Raw genomic sequence first — 27,513 nt, 5'->3', positions numbered from 1 at the left:
GCCCCCCGCGCGCGACTGCGCGTGCGCGGCTCCGCCCCTTCCCACGCCGGGCGCGCGCGCGCGGGGCGGCTCGCGGGTACGTTGCGGCCCCCGGGGGGCGGGGGGGAACATGGCGGCCCCCAGGGGCCCTCAGCGGGGCCCGCTCCGCGCCCGGCACTGCCGCCGGCGGGACACGGCCCTGCGGGGGCTGCCGCCGGCCCTCGGCAGTCATGAGGGCCGTACGGCGTGTCCCTGTGCAGATACACGTGTGCGGGCGTGTGTACATATATATATATACACAATATATGTGTGTGTGTGTGTGTGCGTGCGCCTGTATACGCGCACGCCGGGCTCGGTGTGTGAACGCCCTCAGACAGGGAAACCGGGATGTGGCAGCAAAACCCAGCAAAACAGATTTCTGCTGTCCCGTGGGTTTCCTGTCTCTGGTGCCGCTGCAGGAAGCCGGGGGTTGCTGTTTCCTGCCTGTTGGAGATGCAATGCTCTCCGTGAAGTTGTCCTTGGGGAATTGTGTGGGTGTCCAGCACAGAGGAGCTGCTAGTGCGGAAAATTGCCATTGGAAAGGAGTGGTTATAATTGTACTTGGTTTGAATGGAGAGTGTTTTGCTGAATAACAATTGTTCATCCTTTTACTTGCTGTGTTTGTCTACTGACAGTGGCCAGTGTCTGTTACTGTCTTCTGTTTTCAGGAGAAATAAAAATAAATTTTGAAGGAATACAGCTCGTTCACACTGCTTTTTTTTCTCCCCAAATGGCTTTAGTCACTTTAAAATTACATTTCTGTAATATGCTGCTGTAGCTCTATTGCAAGATACGTCTTGAATTTTTTGTATTTGTGTACACATACTGCTAGTGCTTTTTTTTTCTGTTACATTTGATTCAGTATGATTCTCTAATTTTATGCTGTTGTTCTTTTGCAAAGTTTTTAATCAGAAACTATTCACTACCTGCAGATCTAGCCGGCAGAATTTTAGACTTTCAGAATACAGGCTATAACCTTTCTAGAATGTTTTATGTTACTATTTGCAGAGGCTTTAAACAAACAAAAAAGGCCTTCTCTTATTCTTTATTCAGGCTTATAGTAGGTGTTGAGTGGTGTTTGTTCTAGTTGAGCATCTTGTTAATGACACTCATATCACTTTATTTCCTAGAGAATTGGTCAGCAGAAGACTTGATTTTAATGAAATATCCAGCATGTGTTGAGAAACACGTCAGAAAATCCAGCCAAAAGCTAATGTCATCTGAGTCACCCACCGACAGTGCAGAGGTGCCAATGGAAAATACCCCACTCCCTGAAGCTCCTGATGTGGAAGGAAAGGCAAAGTCAATTGACAATCCAGTAGAGAGACTGGAGGCAGGCCCAGGCAAGGAAGAATGCCTTGAGTCCATGTCCAAGAGGCAAAGGAAGAAGCTGTTGAAGCAGAAGCAGTGGGAAGAACAGAAAGATCTACGGAGGTATGGTTTGCAAAGCAGCTTCCCATGGTTCCCATGTAATATTTAGTGCTAATAATAACGACGTGCCAGCAGAATGTGCTTGTGAATTGCTTCATCAAATCCAGGCAGTTGAACCAGTTTTCTCCCAAACCAGGTTTAAAGCCCCAGGCTACTTCGTCTGCACTTGAGGAGGCTGTAGAGGTAAGCATCCCCTCCTCATGCTGGAATTGTTCCTCGGCTTCAGGAGGATGTTAGGAGGGATTCAAACGTGCATGTTGCTCATTTGTCAGGAGGGAGACAGAACTTGTGGCCTTGTTCCTCTTTTCCTGATGCTGTCAGACTTGAGATTCCTACAAAGACACTGAATAAAAGCAGCTACATTTGACACATGAAGTGCTGTGCTACAAGTGACGCTGACTTATATGGAGCTTCTGTTTTGTTGTGTTGAGAGAAAGTGTATCTGCAAATGCACTGATGGTGGTTTATTCTTATCCCACTGACTGCCAGGTGCTCCTTCCCAAGACAGTGGTTGTTGCTATCTCTGAAGTTTGATCTCCCAACTGCCTGCTCCTATCAGGAGGACAGGAGGATGGAACAATTTCTTCAGAAGCTTTTTGAAAAACTGTTCAGTGAAACAGGATGTGAATTGTCTTCCTCATTCTGATCCTGATGCTGTGATTGCTGCTCATGTGGAAACTAACCACTTTTTGGCTAGTTCTGTTACGAGACTTGACTCAGAGCACCTTTAAATCCATGAGACTCCCAGTATTGAGTTAGTTGAGTAAATTGAATTTGTGTCAGATGTCTGTCTTTGTAGGTATTTACATAACTTCACAAAGGTGGGGGTTTTTGTGCTGGTCTCAGTGTGGCACAAATGCAGGCAACAGGCTGAGTTTAAACTATCACAGTCACAGGACAACTGCTTTGGTCCCAGAAGTCTCCATTTGTGTGCATAACACAGTACCTCAGCAGACTTGGCAGCACTTTTTGAGGATTGATTTGTTTGTTTACTTAGGCAGAAACGAAAAGAAAAACGCCAGAAGAGAAAACTAGAACGTCAGTCAAAATTGGATTCCAGTAGTGAGGGGAATGCCAGAAAGTGCATGCGCAGGGAAGTTGTTCCTAGCACACTTCGCCTCATCGTGGACTGCAGCTTTGATGACCTGATGGTGTTAAAGGTAAAAGGAACTCCAGATTAACTAGGTATATTTAATTTTCTCAAATATAGACTGTATGTTCTCAGGATTTTCCCATGGGTTCAGACCAAGTGTTGTCACAATGATAAACCTGCTTGATTCCTCAGATTAATTCTGTATGTTAATTAAATCCCTGTAATTTTTTTTTGCCTAGAATAATGTAAATCATGCACATGCATAGAGGTGTCTAAGCACACCTGTGTGGAAGAGGTGTGTGTCTCCTTGTCAGCAAAATCCCTTCACAATGGGTGTTTTTTCTCTGCCCATACTCTCTGAGTAGTCACTTTAGCCAGTTAAAAGCTTCCTTTTTCTCTCTTTAGCTTCTGACTGGCTCATGATAAAGCATTTTGTGATGGTCTGTATGAAGGACTAAATAAAAACAAACTGTGTTGTGTACAGGATGTTAAGAAGCTTCACAAGCAGATTCAGAGATGTTACGCAGAAAACCGCAAGGCATTTCATCCTGTGCAGGTAAGTTTGAACAAACTGAACACTGACTGTTGCCAAGTACCAAACATGAGAACTGTAGCGGGAAAATAAGATATTTAAGCTGCCTCTTTCATAAGAAAATTACTTCTGTTGTAACACCCACGTGTTATAAAGATACTCCTATATATGGAACAGTTTGTGCATGCAGATGAAAAGATCCAGGTGTGCCAGTGAGAGGCTGTTGATACTCTTGGTTTTAGCTGTGGCAGATTTTAAAAAAAGTCACTCTAAGTCAGAATTTGTCTTTTAAACGTATCACTATCTATATGAATGTGGTCCTAGTACCACTTCCATCTAAAAAATATTAAGTGTTCTAGCTAGTAGTTAAGGGTAGAAAGAGAGGAAACAGATTGTGGCAAATTGACATTTCTGTATTTTGTACCTCTTGTTTGTTCTGTTTGAAGTTTTACTTGACCAGCCATGGGGGACAGTTGAAGACCAACATGAATGAAAATGACAAAGGATGGGTGAATTGGAAGGTGAATAATTGAGTATTTCTGTAAAAAGTTAAAGTCTTGATTATAATTAACTATATTGTTAGTTGTGAAGAACGATTTTTTTCCACATGGGTTTTTGTAATACATGTGAGCAATAGTATATTTGAAAAAATATAGCTTTTTGTCCTTTTAATTGATTTAACTTTAATAGACCAAAGACTGCTTTTCTTGAATCTAGATTTGAATTTTGCTTGAAAAACTACAAACAGATCCATTTTCACTTATTTTTATTGAACAAATTCCATTCTTGATAGACTAAGCAGGACTCCTTGATTTAGGCAGTTCCAGCAGTTGTCTGTCTTGACAGTGCTCTTTTATTCATGTCCAAGATAAGACTTACCAGTGGGGATGTGATTCTCTGGTGTGCACTTTCACTTTCATCACATTGCTTCTCAGCACTGAAGTGTTCTGGAGAGAAGTAGCTTCTCTTATGGTTAAGCTCATCTTGGTTTTCCTTGTGTCTCACTGTTAAGCCATTATTCAACAACTTCAGAGGAAGAGCACTTAGAACAAATAAAAGCAGTCCTGTTTCCAGCAGTTCTTGTGCAATAGCTGCTTCATGAGAGCTTAGCATAAATTTCTCTTACTGAACAATTAATGTTAACTAAGCGTTTGCTTCTGGGTTCACTTTTCTTAATGGACTTGAAAATTACTTGAATCCATAGGAGAAATGTGGCAACGTTTGAAGGGAATCATAAGAACTTAAGGATTTGTAAAATTCTTTTGGGGTTTCAGAAAATTTCTTGCTGATTTTTACAAGTCAGTGCTCTAGGGACTGGATTGTTTTCACAGAAAATCAATCTGCACTGTGCTATGTATTTGAACGTGAAGGAGGAATGTGGAATGACCACATACTTTTGGATTTATTTTGCCAGTTCCATCTTGGTTCTGTAAAGCTTGGCTAGCAATTCATCAGTTGAATGTAACTTCTCTTAACTACCTTTTTTTGAGGATATCCAAATTAGAACAGAGCACTATAGTGAGCTAATAAAGAAAGAAGACCTAGTATATCTTACCTCAGATTCCCCAGATGTTCTCAGAGATCTTGATGAGAAGAAAGCCTATGTGATTGGAGGACTGGTGGATCACAATCACCACAAGGTAAACTGTGGGTCTGTTTCTTTGCAGCTTTTTTTTGGCACCTTATTTGACATTATTGCTGTTCATGTGTAAACTAACATAATTAACAATGAGAAGTCTTCTTCAAAAAAGAATTCAAAAAATGTTGAAGAAATGTGAAAAACACTTGTAGTAGCAGCAGTGGCTTGTGTTCCAGAGTTTTCTTATCCTTCACTCTTCCTCTGAAAAAATACCAAGTGACTACAACCTGAATAACTTTGTACTTTAACATAAGCTCACCTTTATAACAGGCAACAGCTGATGGTTCTAGAGCTGCAGCTGCATGAACAGGTTTAATTTTCAATCCTTTTGACCATAGGTGTGACATATATAGAAAGCAGTGAGTTTTCCTGAGGTTGCAGCCCTTGAGGAAGCTGCTGTCCAATCGGGTTAAGTTTCTTTTGGTAATCAACTTCTAAAGCAACATCGTGGCAGCCCAGGCAAAACTCTTGCCAGAAAATGATACTTGTAGTGAATCTGTATGGGCCGATCTGAAACAGTAATTCTCAATCCACTTGTTTTGGTATCTTTTCTCCAGGGAATTACTTACAGAAAAGCTGTAGAGCAGGGAATTGGTCATGCACAGCTCCCACTTGGAAACTTTGTCAAAATGAACAGTCGGAAAGTGTTAGCTGTCAATCATGGTAAGTTCTAAATCATAAAATAATTACATTATTTTAGAATATACCTGTAATAGTCACCATTCGAACCCTCTGCACTGCAGTGCAGATGCCTAAACCTTGTTTTATTATGTTGATATTTGTTGAATTTAGTTGCCTTCAGAATACACTAATTGTCCTGACCGTTAAATATTATAGATATGGTTAAATGTAAATGACGGTGTCTTAGCCATTTAGAAGTGCACATTGTATCCTGGTGGCTTGTCTGAGGATTACTTGTGGCTTTACTACCATCCTGCTCTTGTTTCCAGGTTTACTGTATAAGTGAGTGAAATGTTGGAAACTATCCAACTTTGTATTTGATTGTAGGGTACACATTTTATGCCAAGGGAGGATGAATGTTTGTGATGTTTTCACCTCTTTCAACAGCTTCAGTCAGCAGTAACTGCCTCAGTACCTGTAGACTTTTCCTCAGTTGGTATCAGCAGTACTCCAACTACTGAACTTTCATAACTGTATTTTTACCTGATTTCCTGGTTCTGATTGAAGTATTCAAGTGCTTAACCAAGCCTTGAATCCTGCTCCTTTAAAACTTTTAGCTTTATTATTAGATTGTCTTTCAGCGTCATTATACAAAAATACAAAGCAAAATGGAGCCTACTCAAACCTTCATGGAAATTTTTGACATGGTCTCAAAGTCTTTATTGTGCCCCACTGCACATTCTTTAGCTTATCTTACCTTGCTTTATTTCAAGTTTATTTTTTAATGTAACACATTGCTCAATGATAACTGTATTTTCTGAAAGTGCCATATTAATGAGGCTGGCATTTGCATGATAATAAAGATTATTTAAGCACGGAGGAAAATATAGTATGGCACGGGACTTAAAAATTATCAAACCTTATGTATTTGTAAGATGTTACATGTTTCTAAAATTGGATCTTTCACTGTTGCTTTATATAGAAAGGAAGAGCTAATTATAGCAGAGGTCAAAACCTTTATTAAAGTGCATTCAGAGCAGGATTCCTGCCAAACATGTGAAAGCATCGGTGCCTGTACAGAAGGCACTGGTAAGACTGAAGTATTTGTCTCAGTCCCTGAGAGAAATGCTGTCATGCAGCTGGAGACTCGGAGTGTGCTTGGCTTCAGGCTGCAGTAGTGGCAGAATTGCAGTGTCTGTTCCTGCCTGCTTTTCATCAGCTCTGCTCTGAAGATGCCACAAGAGAATGCACATAAATCTCTGTAAAGATGGATTTGGGGGTGTGTTGCTATCAGCGATTCACTTACCTCCCTGTAAAAGACCTGATGGGCTTTTCTGATGTTGCAGTGTTTGAGATCATCCTTGCATACCTGGAGAAGAGAGACTGGAAGGAGGCCTTTTTCAGTGTCCTGCCACAGAGGAAAGGGGCTGTTCCTTTGGGAGACGCCAATGATTCATCCAAACATGCTCTGTCTGGAAAGGAAGATGAAGACAATGACTCGGACAGCAACTAGGCTTCAGAATTGGATGATGGGAAGGACAAGAAATGCAGTTCATGGAATAAAACTGGGACATGAAGTAGTTTTACTTCACAGACCACCTGCTGCCCTTGTAATGCTGAATTGTCTCGGTGCTTGGTAGTCCCAGAGCTGTTTCTGTGCATGAAGGGTTAAGTTAAATGCAGGTTTTTACCCTAGAACTTCAATATAATAGCTTTTTAAAAAGAGGGGGGGAAAAGAAGAGATTAATGCAGCATTTATTTTTTCCCAGGGAAGCTGTTTAATTTAATTTTTTTGATGTTATTTTTTATACATATCAAGTTGGGTGTAAATGCCAAGAACATTAGCAGTTAATATTTTAATGTATGCAGTCTTGTCTCCATTTCTGTTTAAAAGTTTTCTTCAGAGCAATGAATGACAAGTGCTCCTTTGGTACCAAAACCTGTACCACTAGTGCCTGCTGCAAAGTGTGCATGAACACTCAAAACAAAAATTCTGATTTTCCTGAGCATCTCAACAGACAATCACGAGCAACTGAACTGCCTGATTTATATATTGTGTTTAGTTAGCTGGGATCAGTAGGTGAAGTATGAATGTGGGGTTAAGCCAGTGCTTTATACTTGAGCTTGAGAGGGATAGGTGTTAGCACAGGTGCAAATCACGTGCCTTGGTGGGCACATGGTGCACATTGAGGTGACTCAATCTCTTTTGATTATTTCTCTGTATTCTCAGCAAAATTTGTCACACAGCCTCAGAACAACACCAGGAGAGAGGAACTCTTCCTTACAGGTCACTCAGATTCAGTATTACTGTGTAATCACAGGATCCTGTATGTATTGTATTGTCTATCAAATATTTTTCCTTTTTAAAAAAAGTAATAATCTTAGTCTTGGCTGGATATTCTGATTCTGATTCATCAACTGACTTCAGTGCTATGGCAGAGTAGTGAAGTGGACATCTTGGAAGTAAGGCTTTGCTTCAGCCCTGAGAGCCTGCCTATTCCTTTTTCTCCAGGGAGTAGCCAGGTATCTGCAGTGCCTGAATAAGTGCAGCTCTCACACAGGTTTCTCATGCCTGAAGAGCTTGAGGTCATGGCATCCTAAGTGTGCCTCTCTGCTGAGCTGCAGTCAGAGGGCTGATTCAGGTATGATTTGCCTTGTGCCCATTTTTCTTGTTCCCTTCGTTGTTACTGCTTTCAAGTGGAGACTGCAAGTGGGTCCCTACGGTCTGTAAAGGCTTGGCACCCAACTGGTTATCACTGACACACTTGGTGCACCTCCCTCTACACTTTCCAAAAGGCCAAGAGAAAAGTTCCTTCTGTTAAAAGGATGGAGTGTGGTTTGTTGCTGAAGTTCCACGGGGCTTTTCTTAGGCTTTACAAAACTGTGATTGCTTTGTTGCAAAAACTAGATCAGCCTTTTCATAAAAGCATTGCGGGTTTTATTTCTGTAACAGAAAAGGCAGCGTAAGTGTACCCAGCATGTATTACACTCATTCTCTAACTGAAATGTGTAAAATTTCAAGGAATTACACCTTTACAGCTGAGAGAACCTCATGTTACTGCATGTAGCACCTATTAAATCTGATCTAAGACTCCTCAGTCTGTCCAAGGTTCCCTTAAGACCATTTCATTTATGTGCCTCATTTACTCAGGCTTGAGAGTATAGGAGCAGATGGTTCAGACAAACTGGGGACTTTTAGAGACATGCTGAAAGGGTTCCAAAGCATCTTACAGAACTGTTGTGCAACTTAAAACACAGCTTTACAACTTTACCAGTGAAATTAGATACACACACCCACACACATACAGGTGTTTCTAAATCCAGCTGTGTAAATCTGAAGCTTACCTGTCTATGGAGAAATAGAAGGAAAACATGGTCTGGGGTGTGTTGCTGTTCAAAGGCTGCTCATGCCAACTGCACTGTGTCACAACAGCTCAGTGGCTGCTGCCTGTTCATCCATGTTGCTTGTCTGACCCACACACTGGGGTCTTCCTGTCCCCCATCATAAAGAAGTGCGGCCAGCAGCTCAAGGGAGGTGATCCTCCTGCTCTGCTGATGAGACCCCACCTGGACTGCTGTGGCCAGAGCTGAGGCTCATGACATATGAAGCCCATGGACCTGTTTGAGCAAGTCCAGAGGAGGCAATGAAGGTGCTCAGAGTGCTGGAGCTCCTCTCCTGCAGGCAGGCTGGGAGAGCTGGGCCTGCTCAGCCCAGGAGAAGAAAAGGCTCTGGGGAGACCTTACAGCACCTTCCAGCACCTAAAGGGGGCCTACAGGAAAGCTGGAGAGGGGCTTTTAACTGACAGAGGGTGGGTTTAGGCTAGATATTAGGAAGAAATTCTTCACTGTGAGGATGAGGACTTTTATTTTATTTTTTTTTTTTCATTTTAGATTTACATATTGTGTACAAGTTATAGCCCTGTTTGACACTCAGGTGTTCTAGCTTGTGGCATGCTACTTAAGAAAGCACATTTGTTCCTAATTTTCAATCTACAGACCTGACTGCTCTCAATATTTTCAAGATGGTCACTTGCATGTTTCAGGCATGGCCTACTAATGCATTACACCTGAAGCAGAGATAAATCTGTTTTATAATAAGAAATGACAAGGAATTTGTTTCTGATAACAGTAATCAATATTTACATACAGTGCTTTAGGCACTTCTTACAGAAAGACCTTTCTTTGAACCAGCTTTATCTGTATGAAGTTAATGAAACTGTGGGAAAACACACTGAGAAGTTCTCTGCTTCACCCTGCTGTCCTCAGGGAAGATCAACTCTGACCTCCTTGTCTAACCAAGACTTAGAGACCTCCGATGTGATTTGTTCCCGGGCCATGATGTTGAAGAACAGAACATTAAAAAAACAATCTGCACAGAAGTTCTAGAAGAACAGGATCCCTGTTTCACCACCAGGCGTCCTTGCTGAGCTTAAGAAAGCTCTGACTTTCATCACTAAGCTTTGTAAAGTTTCGGGTACTGCCAGAACTATTGCTCATCAATGCTGGACAGCAGACTACATCCAGAGATCTTTAAACCTGTGTAGGAAAGCATTAAGAAGGCAAGAAGGTATGGCTCAAGGAACCTGAAAAGAAAGAAACAGAAAATAGGAAGGGGATATGGCAGAAAGTAAAACCTCACTGAAATGGGCAAACTTGCTTTTAGTTGCATACAGTGGGAGGTCACCGCAAGGTACCATAAGTAATCCTGTTGTTTTGTTCCCTTCCCACCAAGCCTCAAATCTTGGTTCAGAATTCTGAAGTCAGGAACCTCAACAGTGTTTATCTGCATCCGTGTTGTGACAATTTCCCAAACACTGTACAACTACATGTTACTGTACTTTCCCCCTTCTTGTCCATTCCCTGGATTCAGGTCAATCTGCCTTTGCTTTGGCTTCCACATGTCCCATATGCTCACTGACCCTATGTTTGCTTATAGAGCAGTAGTGTTTGATTCGAGACACGACTGTGCAGAAGAGCATCTGAGTAGAAAAGAGCCTCTCTGAACTGCCCCATCTCAGAGGCTTTAGGTCACAGAGTTGACAACGATGGTGGGTTTTGCAGTGCACACTGGCACGCTGCACAGGGGTGTAGCTGTCCAAGGGGATCCACACTGATGGTTATTCCAAAATCCTGTGCGCATGACAAGGCACATGCACTCAGGGCAGTCTTGGGGCAATGTGACTGCCAGCTGCAGGAGTGCAGGATGTGGCATTCCTAAAATCCTTAGAGATTGAGGAGAAGGTCAGGGAAGTTTGAAGAGTTCAGTGCTCCTCTGATTTAAACAGAACTTTTTATTGCTCAGGCTGTGCTGTAGATCACACTGAAGATCACAGGTTCACTGCATCATTATGGTATCAGTTCATATTATTGTAAAGTATCCATTTATTCTGCAGGAGGGTTTTAAAATAAGCTATCAATAAGCACACATTCTTCTTATCATAAGTTATTTTGAAAAGCAGAGATGAACTTCAGTGTGACTTCCAAATCTAAAGCTAAATAAAGTTTGTCCCATCTTTGAAATGTGTACCTTAACTGTCTCTCTTCCAAGAAGGTGGCTTTGTTAGCTGGAACAACAGCGTCTACTACTGACAGTCCTAAAGCCAAATAATCAAATGTTTGATTCATATTTATTCCCTTTTGCTGCATTTTTACTTCAAGTACTGTAAGATGTGCTTTTTAATTTCTTGTTTGGCTATGATAAGACCTAAAATGACGAAAAGGCATTATTTAAAAAAGGGTGTTCATGCTTAATTGAGTAATCTCCTTGGATATTATTTTCCCCTTCAAATTCTTCTAATACTTGCTCTAAACCCACAAGCTAATTTGCACCTTTCACCTTTAGCATTTCTTCAGCTTACTAAAATGAATAAGGCATTGTCCTGTGAGCAGTTGATTTATTTCCTGTGTGTGTTTGGAAAGGTGTTTATTTCTGGATGTCTTTGTTCATGTTCTCACAAACCTGGCCGTCATCCTGTATGTGCTTAATTCAGCTCCATTGCCGTGTCAGGCACATTTGTATAATCTTCAGATATGATCCCTAAACTTTTTGAAGGGCATAACCTGCCCTGCCAGCTAGTTCTGCTCAATCTCTGTGCTTCAATCATAATGAACACTTGCAGGGTTTTGTATTTTGTATACCTAATCTTTTGGACATCCTTAAATGTGCAGGTGGAAAAACACAAAGGGAGCAGTCACAGCTTCTATACTGTGTAGGGTGTGACTGCAAAAATGTTGTTCTTTTTTTCCTATCTTCTACTAACATGTGTGTCCCAGAGCTTTTGTGTTACCAACTTCTTCAGAAATGACTCGTAAGAGGGTAACTTGGAAATTGCTATCACACAGTAGGAAGAAATGCTGGATTTTCAATTTAAACACCCTCCAGAAGGTTTATTTTTCTTAACAGCTAAGTTCACTGTCTGAAAGAAAGAAAGGTACCTTGGTAAGATTAAAAATCAGCATGGTAGATAAGGAAGAAGTAACCTATTTTTAAAAACACCTAAGTTTTAGCTAAAGCCAGTATGCACTTTATTATTTGTCAGTAAAATCTGTGATGTATAACTGCTATTAAAAGCTTTTTTTTTTTTCTCTAAAGAGCTAGGTCACTTGAGCTGTGGTTAAAATAGTCTCCCGTTAAATAGAGCCAGGTTCAGTGCAGAACTAATTTTTCATTACAAAAAAGCTGTTTCAGAAAGCACTAGCTCTCTTCACCTGGAGTCAACATCATGCACTGCTTGAGGCAAGCAAGCAGTGCAAGGTTTCTCAGTCCTGGCAGGAGTAAGGAGTGGGAAGCAAGCTGTGCTGCCTGTGAAGTGGCAGCAAAGAACCACTTTCCCCTACAAGTGCCTTGTAGGCAGAAACTGTAGCTATGGCTACAATCTGCTGAGCATGGTAGGTGTTTTGTAACATTTGCCCAAGTTACGGTCCCCAAGTGAAGATAACCTGGGGTTGCAAGAACAGGCCTTTGCCCACTGCTTCTAACGTGTGTGCAGGCTCACCAGCCATGAACACCTCCAGGATGTTCTTTGTCTTCAGCCTCTGACACACATTTCACTGGAATCTGCTGAGGTTAATAAATCACTGGAGAGGGGATATTACTGCATCACGTTCCGTTGGATAAAGTGAGATAAAAAAACAATAAAGGAATTATGCATCATATTTTCCTAGAATTACAGGCTATCCTGCCTGGAAGCGACCTGCATCAAAGTCCAACTCCTGGCCCTGCACAGGGCAGCCCCAAGAGTCACATTCTGTGCCTGAGAGCATTGTCCAAACCCTTCTTGAATTCTGTCAGTCTGGTGCTGTGACCACTGCCTTGGGGAGCCTGTTCAAGTGCCCAACCACCCTAAAGGCGAAAAACCTTTTTCTAATATTCAACTTAAACGCCCAACACAACTTCATGCCATCCCCTTGGGTCATGTCACTGGTCACCAGAAAGAAGAGACTTAATTGCACAACATGTAGATAAACATAGAGAAAAATTCTCTTCACAGTGAACAGCCCTAGAAGTGGAGAGGTTGATGGATCAGCTAGGCATTTTCTGGCAAAGGGTTCAGCAGAGGGCCTGTGCAAGCAAGTTGTAAAGGGGTGGCACTGTGGTTTCCCTGCATGCCAGGGTCACTGTATGCCCTGAGCTGGAGCCTCACCCTCATTTATCTTTGAGAATCAGGCAGAGCAAGGCAAATAAAGCAACTTCTCCAACATGGTTGTGCAAGTCTGCTCATGCTTCACTGTGTCTTGGTTTGAAAAGACAGGAATCTGTGAAGGAAGGCAAAAGCCTCCTGTGAAATGGAAAAGGTAAACCCCCTCCTTCCGAATTATCACAATTTCAGAATTAAAAGGGCTCTCAGGCAAAGATATGGGAATGGGAATAACAGTTCTTTACTAGGAAGGAAAAAAAACTAAATAACAATGTAATTTAGCACAAGCAAAAAACCACTGGCAGAGTGAGAAAAACCTGACACCCCGAGAAGTCAGGGTGTTGATAGCAGTCCAGCCAAAAGGTGGCTGCTCCTCCTGGAGCGGCGATCTGCAGAAGGGCGTAGATCCTTTCTGAAAATGCGGCGAAGGAGCAGCTGGGCCTTGGTTCCTGATTCCTCTGGGAAATCCAGCGAAGAAGGCTGTCTGCGGTCTCAGAAATGCTTGTTTTATGGTGGCAGGGATGCTTGGCTCCTCCCTCTGGGCGGAGCATCTCCCAATGGGATGATGTAACTAATCTTACCAGCCACAGTGAGTAATTCAATAGCCCATCAGCAGGAGATTATCTTCCTGGCAGTGTCATTGTTCTTGAAAGAGATAAGAAAAACTGCCTAACCCCCAACAGATGGCAAAAATAGAATACATGCTTATTTTACAAGCCAGGACACACTGGAACCCTGTGCAGTCTCTTTTCTTGTCACTTTTTGCCTAAAGACCACGACACCTATCCCTGCACAGGCTGCAGACAGGATCCACTGTCTGATCCAGTGTTCTCAGTTGGAGAAAAAAAAAAGTTATAGCCTGGATATGCATATAGCTAAAGATATGAGGAAAGTTTTGAGGGGAAAGGAAACATAAAGGGATATGAGAAATAAACCAATAAGGAAAAGGGATGGGAATGGTTGGAAAAGACCTCAAAATCATCAAGTACAAAAGAAGGGAGGAAAGGAGAAAGATAAATATCAAGGAATAGAGTGGACTAGAAATACTTGCAAATCGCTAGGCTGTACCTCCTGAGAGGACTGGAGAGCTTTGGCTGGAGCTTGAAACAAAAAAAGAGAGTTTATGGCCTTTGGAAGTAAGGGCTGAGAGCTCAGGAGGACTACAAGGACATGCGTTTTTGCAGGGAGAAAATTAGAAGGCCCAACTAGAACTTAATCTGGTTACTGCCAATAAAGACAATAAAAAAATGTTTGTATAAACACATTAACAGGAGCAGGGCCCCATCATGGTTAATGGTGACTTCGGAAGACAAATGTCATCACTCCAAATGTCCACGCCTTCCTCCTTCTTCCCCCACTTTTACACTGAGCATGATGTCATGTGGTCTGCTACAGCCCTTTGGTCAGTTTGGGTCACCTGTCCAGGCTGTGTCTCCTCCCAGCCTCCCACGCACCCCCAATTTCCTCACCAGTGTGGCCATATGAAACACAGGAAAGGTCTTGCTCTGTAAACCATGCTTAGCAATAATAAAAACATCCCTACATTATCAGTCCTATGTTCAGCACAAATCCAAAACCCAGTCCCAAACCAGCCACAGTGAAGAAAACTAACTCTGCACCAGCCCAAACCAGTACAGAGGTTCAACTAGGCCAAGTGCCAAGCCCTACCCTCAGTAACAAGAACCCCAGGCAGCAGCACAGGAAAAGCTGCCTGGAGGAAAAGGACCTGGGGTGCAGGTTGACAGCAGCTGAACATGAATCAGCATGTGCTCTGGTGGCCAAGAAGGCCAGTGGCATCCTGGCCTGGATCAGAAATAGAGCAGCCAGCATGACTAGGGAAGAGAAGAACCTCTTGTTGAATTAATTACAGTCATACAGGTAAACATGAGAGAGTGCTATACTTAGTAATTACTAGTCAGGTTATATGCAGCATTTTATCTCTTCTTTACTTGTTTATGAAGGAAAAATCTTGATTTCAGGATGCTGGGCATAACTTAAAAATAGATGAAGCTTGAAGTCCCAGGAAAGGCATGCAGTGCTGACTTCCACCCAATCCCTTGCACCAATGTGTAGTGCCAGGAGAGGGCAAGTGTGTGGGCATGTGAGCAGTGATGGGGGCTGTGCCTGTGGATATTGACAGAACCAACAGGTCAGGCACTCACAAAACAAGCAGGGTGTTGCATGGGGTAAGAAACATTCTGTCGCAGCACTTCTGACTTACTGGTTTTGTTCTACCATCAGCATGACTGGCACATTGTCCTTGGACACAGTGAAGTGAAAGCCATTCTAACAGATTAATGAGTAGCCAGACTGTAACACTGAGAATTCAGGAGCACATGCAGCCACACAGTCAGTGTATGTTTCTTAGGCAGCTTGCATAATCCCATGTTTTAATGGATGAGCTGGGCTCTTATAAATGTCACCAAAGTTCATCAGCAATGCCTTCATGTTTGCACTGTGCTGTGAATTCAAGAGCCACTCTCTCAATTTCTCTTTGCACCTACAGTGCCCCTGAGAGTAGTGGGTTGGGAGATCAGCTTCCAGGGAGGTAGAAAAAGGGAAATAGCTTCCAGCCAGGGCTGTTGCTTTTGTCTCATGATGCTGAGGGCAACCACAGGTGAGCTGCAAAGGGTAGGGAATAGTATGACAAAGGAGTCAGGAAGATGGAAGCACTGAAAGAGTGAGGTTTCATCAGATGAGTGGTTCACTCTCATTCACTCTCATTCTACCACTTTTTCTGATTAAGGGGTGGGACTCTGAGCTGGGAGGCTTGGCTAAAAGATCAGAGCAGTCCACTTGTGGGAGCACTTCACACAACCAGGTTCCAGTGTGCTGGAGGGGACTTGTGGTAGCAGCAACCCAGCTGCCCTGGGGGTGACTGAGTTCTTGGTGCAAGAAACCAGCGGTGGCAAGATTCGAAACACCCGTCAACATGAGCACGGCAGGCAAAGTAAGCAACAGTTTGTATTCAGAAAATTTCTTTGCTGCAGCTGAGTAATGCACTTTTAAAGGTGAATTATTTGCAGGGACACTGTAAGTCCTGGTGGTATAGCACAGATTAGAGTTTATGATAAAGCTGGTACAGAAGAGCTGCCTTTATTTGCAGACTACTGTAGTTTCCTAGGAAATGGTTGTTAACTCTTCAAGGCAATAGTTTATTTGAGGCAACATAAGGTACTAGCACCACAATAAGTATAACATCCTGTCTGAGTTAGCAAACTTTTCAATCTCTGATTGGATAGTTTAAAATATGATAGAATGTACTAAGTGTTTAGACCAATGTATTTATCTATCAGTTTCTATTCTGAGATCCTACAGTAGTTTAAATTATTTTTAGTTTGTTTATAATTCTATCAGCTTGTTTTCTAAAAAGAAGATATAGCTAATATTGTGTTAAATTTCAGGGTGAATTGTGCTGGCATTAGGACAGTCATTAAATTTGAATATGCACATAACAAGTCTCAAACTTTAGTTAATGAAGACAAGAAGTAAATTTCACATGCAATGCAATATTGAGCTGGGATCGAAGTTACATCTTTGCTAGAAATTAGATGACAAGAGAGATGGAGGTTGATACCAATGCATGTTCCTTCTTGCACTGCTGGCAAGATGCTAACAGGCACCCAGGGACCTGCAAGAGGGATTAAGGACAAGCAACTAGAAATGGAAAACAACTGAAAGCATGCACCTTGCTAGAATGTGCTTTAAGATAGTACCAAGATCATATGCTGTTACTGCCAACTGTCTTGACTATTCTAAAACCAAAAGAGAAAGGAAAAAAAAATGCTCTTTAACTCTGAGTTACTGCAAGTGCAAAATTAATTGTAGCCTGTAGGTAGATTCACCAAGTTCAGTCCTCTACTCAGCATTGGATGGAGCACAGTAAATGCAAGGTTGTGATGTAGCTTAACTGTTTGGATTTCACGATGTTTATCTTGGAATAACACGGGAGTTACAGTGCAATTTATGTAACCAAGCAGCATAATCCTTGTGTCCTGCAAAAGGGTGTGTTTCTACGCCTGCCCTCCCCCAGTGCAGTAACTCACACGGCTGATAGAACACACGAGCAGACAAACAACTCTTAAGACAGTACTTTTATAGCAAATGAAGGGGGTGATAGTGTGCTGTTGCTGCACCTGTGGGATTCTATGGCAAGCCACAGAAGCTCACAGGGACTAAGCAGTCGGAAAAATACATCGTTAACTAAGGCCTCATTATAGGAGAGATTTGTTTGTTCTTGGCAATCCACACTTCTTGGAACCTTTGTTCTTAGAAACACTACCTGTGCTTTGCATGAGCAAGTCATGGAATCATCACTGCTTTATGTGGAATACAATATAAATAAATATACAGCCTTTTTTTAAAGTAAGTTGGTGCCCTTTGAAATGTGATCTTTGACCACACTTGTGCATTTTTCACTAATCACACTTGCATCTAAACATTAAACTTAAATTTAGTGCAAATATCTCTTGATGCACTTTTTTTCAAAGCATTGTTCCAATCCCACTTCTGTGTCTAGCTGCTGGAAGTCTGCTGCTTTATTTCATATGTTTACTATTTCCTAATAATTCTTTTCTTTGTTACCAGTTTTCAGTTTGTGGAGAATCAGACATTATTTCTACTTCTACTTCAAAAGCTTTGATACTAAAAATTTCTTAGTTTTCTGTTTTCCCCTGTGACTTTGGCAGCACGCTGGTGTTAAGTTGTCCTGGTCACACAGGATAAATATGCATGTGCTAAACTTCTTGCATCCTGGATTTGATTCCCCTCCATTTCCTTCTCAAGATAATGCTCTTTAACTCAGAGTTACTGCAAGTGCAAAGTAGTCAGTAGACTTAACAGAAGTCAGTAGACTTGCAGTCAGTAGACTTAACAGAAGGACTGAGGACTTTATAGTGTGTCACCCAAGAAATCATATTTCAGGGACTGGGGTTGTTTAAGGACCTAGGATGAGATCTTTAACACCTCCAAGGAAGAACAGCAATTATGGGGACAGAGAGGTCCCACTGCTTTTGAATACACTAGGATTGAGCTTGCAGGGAGGAAACCTGTTTGAGAGCCTGGGATGAGGTGTGGACAATGCTTTTCTCTTTTCCGAGGGGATTTTTTTTCTCCTAGTGGCAGATGGTCAGAGGAGCCCAAAGGCCTGTCATTACCAGGACAAAGCCTGGAGTTTGTCATTACCATGGACAAACTTCAATCTAAGAGATGAGAGAAAAACTGTCTTGGATAGTTGGGTAGTAAATCCATCTGAGTTATATATCCCTTCTGAGAAGGGGGGTACCTTAGCATGGATAATCCTGCACTTATAGGGACTGTTCAAGATTACCTCTGTGTAGCGCTACCTCTGTTTGCACAGGTGTCCTTTCAGCCTCACCTCATGGCTGAACTTGGGCTCTATTAGAAGGTTTATACATCTGTACTAGGCTCTGAATTCCATTTTTAGCAATTTTGTCAGTTCCCAACACAGACAGTTCTAGGCAATACAGACTTCATCACAGCCTGATAAGTGACATCATTTAGTGTGCCATCTTCAAGAAGATACAGACAAGTAATCCAACACAGAAAAACAAATTGACCAAGGAAGTTAGCAAAAGGCAATGAGAATGGGTAGGGTTTTCCATTACCTAGGACACTACTACACATGCAGCTGAAAACTTGACAAAAGTGACAGAATGATGAGCAAAGTCAGACATGATCTTGGTGGGGGGAAAAACAGGCTAACACTGACCTTTGGTGTTGAGTTTTTTGTTGTTTGGTTTTATTCCCTGTAGTTTTCCTCTTGTCTCCACAAATATGAGCAGGAGTTTCACATGCAGAAAGGGAAGAATCTGTGTGGTAACTTGAAAATGCAAGTGCCATTCCCATTTTCTTTGCTCTGTTTGCAGGTTATTAAATGCAAGGCAGCAGTGCTGTGGGAAGCCAATAAACCATTCAGTATTGAGGAAGTGGAAGTTGCCCCACCAAAAGAACATGAAGTTCGCATAAAGGTACTGAAAATAAAAATTGAAACAACTCCTATGACTCGCATTCTATCTTGCTTTTAATCAGAATTAGTTATATAAATTTTTAAGACCCAAGCAGAAAACATTCTACTAGAAAGTAGTTACTAATCAGTGAGCTCTTATGTAACATGTTTAAAATCCTTTAAACTTTATTTTAAAAGGTTCTTTTAGAAAAAGTTTTTCAGGGTTGTATTTTTGGTTCACTAACATCTGTTTTTCTAATAGGCTGAAAAAATTACAGTACAAGGCAAAAATCAGAATTTCCTGTATTGTGGAACAATAAAATTTATTTTACTTTGTTTGAATCTGTGCTAGGAAATAGCTCATTAGGCCTGGGAGCTTCCTTTTTTACCTGGGTATTGGCCTCAGTGGAACTCAGCAGCTGCCTTAATTTTTGAATAGTTTCAAGTGAGGAAATGAGGAAAACCCTCTGTTGGGGTTGACAAATCCATTTGTCAGAATAAAAATTGTAAACACATACCTGAATATTTCAAAAGAAGAGTACTGTTCTAGCTGGAAGAAAAGGCAAAATAAGCCACTATTTAGCTTAATTTTTAAAATGTAATATATACAAATATTTTAAATATATACACAGCACAATAATATAATTATTGTGTCATTTTCTGTAATAGAAAATAATTCTTTAATACATCATTTATATAAAATATCTATTATATATTGTCATATAATCTAAATGTAATAAATACAAAATATACACAATATTTCTATGTTTATAATCTATGATTGTTAATTTGTATTTACATAATTTTATAATATTTATATAATATTTCACACTTTCTTTTTAAGTATTTGTATCTTAATATTAAGAATAATTTCATTTACTCTGTTCTCCCTATATAATTGTATTGCTAGAACATTGGTTCTACAGAAAAACTATCAGACTCCCTATAGAGCTCAGTACTGCATAGCAAGCATTCACAAAGGAGCTTTGCCCTGTAGGTTAAAGACTAACAGACACCATGAAAATCTTAACTCAGACAACTAAATTTGTTTTACCTGTAGATTTATTGTGTGCAAATTCGATTTGGGAGAGAAGCAAGTGGCTTCTCCAAGTGTAGAATATAATTTCACTTCCACATATGACGTGACTCAGTTAAATGCAGAAATATTCTTGTCTTTCCTGTGAATCAGATCATGGCCACTGGGATCTGCCGCTCTGATGACCATGTGGTAACTGGTGCAATGGTTATGCCTTTTCCAATAATTCTTGGGCATGAAGCAGCTGGTGTTGTGGAGAGTGTTGGGCAAGGAGTGACTGCAGTCAAGCCAGGTATGAAACAGCACTGAAAACAAATCCTGTGCTGAGTTTTCAGACTCCTCAAGTCAAAGATTATTTCTTTCATGAGTATTTTTACTGCACAGGAAAATATTCCAATTTCAATTTTTTCAAGGATACCTCAAAGGATATAAACCTGCTGTTTATACCTTTCTGTATCCCCAATATACTTTCAGATTTTCTACTAAATTTCTTTTGGTTTTGGCAAAAAACATCTGCAGCTTGCTTTCCACCTACATCGTGTTTTTCCTGTTGTGGGACTAAGAATGTAGAGTCTTTGCTGTTGTGCATACGAAATCAGGCATTAGCTGCAGGTTTTCCAAACACAGTTTATACAGCTCACCTTTCTCAAGGATGAGGCAAAGCAAAGCACTAGATGACAAACAAGTCAAAGCACCTTTTAATTCTCTTAACAGATAAATAATCTGTTGACTTCAGTTGAGCAGAACTTAGGTCTTACTTCACTTTAAAAGCATCAGGGCACAACTGGGATGCTCACCCTGCTGCATGTGGGCAGCATCAGCGCAGGTGAGGCAGCACTGCTCCCTGAGGGCGGGATTGCTCTGAGGACACTCATCTGGACCAGCTGCTCCACTCCCTGTGTTCTCTTTGAACCACAGTGCACAGATAGTCAGTGAAATATGACAATTTTCAGCCAAGTGCTGCAAGCTGAGATGGGATTCCTCCACGCTTTTATAGGACAAAAAAAATTTTAACAAGGGATAAATTCTTAAGAGAAAATATGCAGTGAAAAAAATCTACACAGAATCCCTCAATTTCCAGGCAGTTTGTTATGATATCTGAGTAGCCCACTTTTAATACCTCTGTACTTCCAGTGTCTTTCTCCATACTGACAAGTATGAAGTCTGTCCAAAGTAGATTCATATGTATAAAAAAATTTATTAGAGATTTCTGCTTTACCTCCAAACAAATATGTATATTGCAAATTTCAGTGACAGCTATAGCTGCTTTTTCTGTTATGTCTGGGTTCATAAGTCTGTTGTCTAATTCTAGCTGCCCTGTGTTTCCAGGTGAGCTGAAATAGCAGGCTTGAACACATACATGCACAAAATCATATTTCTCAGATGTTGCTTAATTTACATCTCCAAGTTCTGAAAAAGGGCTTCCACTTGTGCAACATTTCTTTAGCAACATGATTGCTAAGACCATAACACAGTTCTAAGTTAACTCAGAATTGAGGTAGTGAGGGCATTTAATGTTCTGTAGGTATTTTTCACTTTTTGGTGGAAATCAAAAATTTCCCTTCACTTTCAATGTGTCAAGGATTAGCCACATTTTAAAACTGACAAATCATAAACTGCTATGTATTAGGAAATACCAGTTTAGAAATTATTAGTCATTTACCATCTATCATTGCTGTGGAAATTGCATAGGAGTAAAAAATTGCACTGGGAAGCTATGTGCTACTTTGTTAATCACATAATTGTGCTAGAGAATTAGAGATGCTGGCTTAGCCTGTGTGTGCCACTGCTTCTCAGACAAGTATTTTACCTACCTTTACTCAATGCAACAGTAATAGGACTGCTATATAGTAAAGATGCTCAAAAGGACTGGCAAATTAATGTTTAATTCTCTATTCTTTGTATGCACAGTTTACAGCCCTGTTATCTTGGCACTCCAATCTGCTGTCCTAGTGGATGTCAACTTTAATCTCAGTTTCTTTACTGAAAGAAGGTGTATTACCACCTTATTTTTACACAGGAGATGCAATAAACTGCTGAATAAGTACTTCAGAAGTGTCAGTAGATAACATGGTTTTATGACATAGGTCTGACTCAGTTCTGTGGAAAGACACCAGAAATTTTGCATATCAAAATTAGTTGTCATAACTTTGCCCTAATTATGTCTGTTATATAAAACACAGAGAGACGGTTCATCTTAAAAATGCAGTAGAAGGAAATAAAACCATGGCTGCATTCCTAGTGCATATTTGCCTGGGGATTAAATACACTTGCTTCATGTTCTTACCTGCATGCGTCTTGTTTGCCTTTTTTAATCCTCTGTCATTACTGTTTTATTTCCAGGAGACAAGGTTATTCCACTCTTTGTTCCACAGTGTGGGGAGTGCAAGAACTGCTTAAATGCCAAGGGTAACCTGTGCAGTAAAACTGAGTGAGTTTTCCTGGATTACTTACAACCCTAATTTGATTTGACTTTATCCAAAACTGATTACAAACAAAGTTCACTTGCCATTACTTCTGGTCATCTTTCAAACAGCCTTGGTACAAGTGCTGGATTCATGTCTGATGGCACCACCAGATTCACCTGTAAAGGAAAAGCAATTTACCATTTTCTTGGTACAAGTACCTTCAGTGAATACACAGTACTGCATGAATCTGCTGTGGCCAAAATCGATTCTGCTGCTCCTCTGGAAAAAGTCTGTCTAATTGGCTGTGGATTTTCAACTGGTTACGGGGCTGCTGTGCAGACTGCCAAGGTAAATATTGTGATGGGTGTTTCTGATATTTTATGGTGTCTGCTCAAGACTGTGTAGCCTGCAAGTGGGTTGTCAGCATGGCAGCCAGGAGGTACAGACTCTGTTCAGTCCAGTGTGGAAAGAAGATACTAGCTCTTTGCCTACTTCAGATTCTGTCTCTAGGGTACTCAGAAGTCTTCAATTCAAAATCCAGTAAAATTACTTATTACCATCTATATTGTTTTCCCTCATAGCTTTACCACCCCTAGAAAAATGTTACAATAGAATTCATTTTTTTATTGCAACTGAAGTCTAGGAATAGATAGAAGCAACACATATAGGCAACACTCACAATTGTAGCAATATATGAATGTGAGTTTTAGGGCTGGCAGTGTCAGGAGTTCAGTGACACTATAGATCTTAACACGAGTAAAATACAAAGCATCATTAAAAAAAGGTGTGTCCAAACCTGAAGCTGAGACATATAATGAAAAGCGGGTCTCAGAAATGTATTTTAGGGAGAATTTCTCCTAGTCACATGTAGCATTATAACAGTACAGCTGGCTACTGCACTAGCAGGTATCCATGTGCAAATTCCTTCTCAGCAGGTAATCTCTAAATTGCAAGAAGTGGCTTAAGTGAAATCCAGTTGATAATGAGGAAATGCAGGGTACTTTCCCTAGCCTGTAACCATACGCCATGTTTACATGGTTGTTATTATAGGTGGAACCAGGCTCCTCCTGTGCCGTCTTCGGCCTCGGAGGAGTTGGCCTCTCTGTTGTCATGGGCTGCAAGGCAGCTGGAGCTTCCCGCATCATTGCCGTGGACATCAACAAGGACAAGTTTGCCAAGGCCAAGGAGCTGGGAGCCACCGACTGCATCAACCCTAAAGATTTCAGTAAGCCCATCCACGAAGTGTTGATGGAAATGACCGGAGGGGGTGTGGACTACTCCTTCGAGGTCATCGGCCGGACGGATACCATGGTATGCAACAAAAGATGGGGTGAGACGCCTTAGCACTCCCTTCATCAAGCCACCAGGCACCAAGGAGGAAGAGGAGCTGGGAGCCACTGCCAGAGTACCAAGCTAACTTCAAACCTGTTAAGTCCAGCTGTCGGCCACTGAGATGCAGGGACAGAAGCATGCTCAGAAATTTAGGAGAGGGAACTTCACTGTAGTGCCCTGGCCAGACCAGGGAGGTTACATGTCATGTATTTCACATGCTGTCCACAAGTGGCTTATCACTAATAGTTTAGACAAAATGGGTGAGAAGAGCAAAGCTAGTATATACTTAACCAGTGAGAGCAGATGCAATGGTATGAGCAGATACAATGGATAATTTTTTACACGGTTTCAGTTACAAAAAATTAATTGCAAGCAGAGCCCCGAGAGGAGGAGATGGAGTTCAAACTTCTGTGCCCCAAGAACAAATCTTGCCTGATTCTGGGTGTCCCTCTGTTTCTAATTCAGACTGCAGCCTTGGCCAGTTGTCAGTATAACTACGGAGTCAGTGTGATTGTGGGAGTGCCCCCTGCAGCACAAAAGATCACTTTTGATCCCATGCTCCTCTTCACTGGTCGCAGCTGGAAAGGCTCCGTCTTTGGAGGTAAGGACTTGGAAAGATGTGATTTAACTGACTTGAGAATCTTGTAAATCATCTTGACATCCTTGAAACAGGGTACATCAAATTAATTGCTATGGCTGTGTTATTGGAAGCAGTATTGATGGCTGCTTTGCTGAAAAAGAAGTTGAAAGGGAGTTAATTATGGGAACTATTATGGCAAGTGAAGGAAGAAAAAAAAACAGAAAGGGAGGGAGGGAGGGAGGGAGGGAGGGAGGGAAGAAGAGACAGAAAGAAAGAAAGACATAAAAAGAGAAAACAGAAAAAGAGGGAAGAAAAAGAAAGAAGAAAGAAGGAAAATGAGAAAAAAGGGAGAGAAGCAAAAAAGAAATGAGGGGGAGGGGAGAGAGGACGTTGGATAAAAATAAAGAGGAAGAAAAAAGATAAGGAGAGAGATAAGAGGAGATAAAAGATAGAAGATAAAGAAAGAAAAAGATAAAATCATAAAGAGGGAGAGAGGACAGAGGGAGGGGAGAAAAAGAGCAAGTGCAAAAAGAAGAGTGAGAAGAATAGAAAGAGAGGGAGAGATGGCAGGACAGATGGACAGTCAGGACTGTAAAGGACATCAGGGCATACACTCAGCTGATTTCCACTGAGGTCAGACCTCAGCTTAGCCCCTGGCCAGTCCCTTCCCATTCTTTCTCTTTTTGGAGCTCTCTCAGCAGTCCCTACAAGTCTCTCAGCAAGACCTAGCTCGTTCAATGCAAAGGCCACAGAAAACTTGTTTCCAATAACTGGTTTTCTCGCTCGTAACCTGTTCCTCTCATGTATTCAAAAGACACTTGAATAAAATAGCAGAGACAAATTAGGTTTCTCTGGAAGGCATTCAACTATTTATGACAGCTTTATCTGGTGGTGCTTATAAGAAAAGAGAGACACATCCACCACCCACTCCCTAGTTTTGAGCAGACAGTCAAGTTTCAACTTACCAACATGGATGTCAGCACTCTGGCTTGTGTATGAAATGTGATTAAGTTGAAACAGTGTTTGATGTGGGGGGAAATTTGGATTCTGTAAAGACTGACATTTGTACTGGTCTTCTGGGTTTGTCATATGTGGAATAGCTGCACTTTGTCCCGCGTTTTCTGTTGGCACCCCATGTTTAAAAAAAAAAAAAGCCATGCTGCCACATTTCATGCTATTACTGTGCTCTAGAAAGTTTATTTAAAAATTTAAGCTGCCCTTGGTTTTATATATTTTCAGAAGCATTTAATTTCATTATGCATTTTCTGTGGGGTATTTTTCAGGCTGGAAGAGTAAAGATGCAGTTCCCAAACTCGTTGCTGACTACATGAAGAAAAAGTTTGTTCTGGATCCATTAATAACCCACACACTACCTTTCACAAAGATCAATGAAGGATTTGATCTTCTAAGGACAGGAAAGAGGTAAACATAATTTCATTGTAAAGGAATGTATAAATATATGTATAAATAACCTAAAGGAGATGTATGGTAAGACAAAGTCTGATTTCACGGCAGAGAATGGGCAAGGCAGCCCATCATGCTTCTTAATCCCTCCCAGTGTGTTCCCATGAGCTGCAGCTGGAGTCATAAAGCCAGCAAACCTTCAGCTGTTGAAATGCAGCGGGCCCTTGCAGAGGAACTTTCAGATTCTAGTTTGAGCAGAGACACTGGGTGGCAGAGGGAGAAAAGACTACACAATTGAGGAAGTCTCAGTACTCAGTGGAAAAAAGCACACAACCAAGGGAGCATGGGAGTGCCAAGCTGTAGAGTGCCAAGTGTTAGCTACATCATATTCCAAGAAACATATCGGGATGAGGAGCAGGAACACAGAAATAGCCCACTCCCTCTTGTGAGTTAGGAACGGAGTCCCAGTCCAATTGGTCCTAAAGTCACTGGGTAATTTACCTTGAGCATCAGAGCTTTAAAAAATTTTAAGTACTTGCTATATATATACATTGCAAACTCAGAATTTAGCTCTTCTGCTTTCCTCAAATATTGTGAAAATTCAGCTCAGACTGTTTTCACAGGGTAATGAAATTGGAAATATTTTTTGACAGAGACATTTAACAAGACTCACCATGGGAATTGAAAATTGTCCTTAGCAGAAGTAGAAAATACATTTGTATATCTTAGTATATGTGAAAGTTCTAGATGTTTATAACTTACAGAGTCTGGAGAATTACATTAATATTTTCTTTTCATTGTCATTTGCTAGCAGTTATTTTAGATGTTCCTCGCTCTGAATATAAAAAGCAAGTAACAAAAGGATTTCAGCCCCTGAGGTTTGTTCTCAGGTTCTAACGATGCAGCACACACTTAATTTTTTGATTTTTTGTAGGCTATAAATGTTAGTTTTAGTTTTTAGTACAAGAAACAGGAAAGTGGTGAGGACAGAGATGCCTGCAGCTTTGCTAAGATACTGATAGTCAGCCTGAAGATGGAGGCATGTTGCAGCTGATCATTTTTATGGAGTATAATCCTGCAGTGTTTCAGAGCAGAATAAGCTGTACCAGTTACTCTGTAATTGGAAAGATGTGCCTAAGCCCCTCTCTGAGGAACTTCTCTGGCTGTAGCTGGTAATTAATTACCAGGAGCCCTGGGCTTCATCAGTGAAGGCTTTGCAGTCTTCTGTGAATTTTATTCTCTACATCTGCAGCAAAGTTTGCACATCTGTTCTGTCATTTTGCTGCAACCTGGAGCGGGGGCAGGCAGGGAGGGAGTACCTGTTTGACAGCAATAGCACAGATTATCAGAGAAAACAGCAGTGTTCTGCTGATGCCAGCCCAGGGGATTTTCTAGTCACTAACTTGTCATTTTATATTGCAGCATCCGCAGTGTCCTGACATTTTAGGATTCCCAGGCGTTAAGCAGCAGATGGCTCAGCACCAGTATGAACTTCACCATCCGTCAATACAACTCACATGAAATGCAAACCAAGGCTTTCCTGACAGATCTACCACTACCCTGGAATAAAAGAATTCAGCTAAAATCCCAAATTTCAAGCACAGAATTTATAAATGAAACCATCTTTTTCCTTCTACCTCTTTCTCCTCATTCTTGTTTTAAATCCTTTATATTGTGCTGCAATTTTTCTTAATAGCCAGTTTTTAATGACAAGATTTGCTCCTGTTCTACAACAGATGTTCTAAAAAGTTTGGATTTTTTAAAATGACTTATAATATGCAGTCTTTCAATAAATAAAAAGGAATGAAACTTTC

At 41.2% G+C, this 27,513-nt stretch overlaps 2 protein-coding genes and 2 long non-coding RNA genes across 8 annotated transcripts in view; 2 read left to right on the top strand and 2 right to left on the bottom strand.

Annotated features, from left to right (window-relative positions):
- TRMT10A (tRNA methyltransferase 10A) lies at positions 1-8,428 on the top strand. 3 transcript variants are annotated; one of them, XM_064417053.1, is made up of 8 exons: positions 1-76; positions 1,149-1,452; positions 2,447-2,609; positions 3,027-3,098; positions 3,521-3,595; positions 4,565-4,714; positions 5,271-5,376; positions 6,681-8,428. In XM_064417053.1, exons 2-8 carry the CDS (start codon positions 1,178-1,180, stop codon positions 6,845-6,847), a joined length of 1,008 nt encoding a protein of 335 aa, XP_064273123.1. In that variant the 5' UTR covers positions 1-76; positions 1,149-1,177; the 3' UTR covers positions 6,848-8,428. The 3 variants fall into 3 exon arrangements, with proteins under 3 accessions (XP_064273123.1, XP_064273124.1, XP_064273122.1); XM_064417052.1 differs by lacking the exon at positions 1-76 and adding an exon at positions 109-255; XM_064417054.1 differs by lacking the exons at positions 1-76; positions 3,521-3,595 and adding an exon at positions 105-255.
- Positions 5,370-19,442, bottom strand: LOC135298899 (uncharacterized). The gene is made up of 3 exons (XR_010360959.1): positions 18,703-19,442; positions 6,641-6,806; positions 5,370-6,560 (listed from the first exon to the last, which is right to left on the bottom strand). It is a non-coding gene; the product is annotated as an uncharacterized LOC135298899 (long non-coding RNA).
- On the top strand, positions 15,759-27,513 carry LOC135298894 (alcohol dehydrogenase 1). The gene is made up of 9 exons (XM_064417047.1): positions 15,759-15,921; positions 18,860-18,961; positions 20,129-20,267; positions 22,319-22,406; positions 22,512-22,731; positions 23,434-23,694; positions 24,181-24,316; positions 25,579-25,717; positions 27,122-27,513. The coding sequence occupies exons 1-9, from the start codon at positions 15,904-15,906 to the stop codon at positions 27,144-27,146; spliced, it is 1,128 nt and encodes a 375-aa protein (XP_064273117.1). The 5' UTR covers positions 15,759-15,903; the 3' UTR covers positions 27,147-27,513.
- LOC135298900 (uncharacterized) overlaps positions 19,458-27,513 on the bottom strand; it is a 36,904-nt gene continuing 28,848 nt past the window's right edge. Inside the window, exons 3-4 of one of the 3 annotated variants that reach the window (XR_010360960.1) lie at positions 22,263-24,446; positions 19,458-19,489 (exon numbers count right to left, since the gene is read on the bottom strand). This is a non-coding gene — a long non-coding RNA (uncharacterized LOC135298900). The other 2 variants (XR_010360961.1, XR_010360962.1) reach the window with 2 other exon arrangements.

The sequence above is a fragment of the Passer domesticus genome, chromosome 4 (genome assembly GCF_036417665.1).
Source record: "Passer domesticus isolate bPasDom1 chromosome 4, bPasDom1.hap1, whole genome shotgun sequence".
Classification (NCBI taxonomy): domain Eukaryota; kingdom Metazoa; phylum Chordata; class Aves; order Passeriformes; family Passeridae; genus Passer; species Passer domesticus.
Note: the sequence above shows the minus strand (reverse complement) of the source record. Positions and strands in the feature narration are given on the sequence as shown.

Coding starts and splice junctions, on each gene's coding strand:
- TRMT10A (XM_064417052.1), top strand. CDS start 210: ATGAGGGCCGTACGGCGTGTCCCTGTGCAGATACACGTGTGCGGGC. Junction 256..1,148: donor GCAGATACACGTGTGCGGGC/GTGTGTACATAT, acceptor TTTATTTCCTAG/AGAATTGGTCAGCAGAAGAC. Junction 5,377..6,680: donor AGTGTTAGCTGTCAATCATG/GTAAGTTCTAAA, acceptor CTGATGTTGCAG/TGTTTGAGATCATCCTTGCA.
- LOC135298894 (XM_064417047.1), top strand. Junction 22,732..23,433: donor CTGCTGTGCAGACTGCCAAG/GTAAATATTGTG, acceptor TTGTTATTATAG/GTGGAACCAGGCTCCTCCTG. Junction 23,695..24,180: donor TCGGCCGGACGGATACCATG/GTATGCAACAAA, acceptor TTTCTAATTCAG/ACTGCAGCCTTGGCCAGTTG.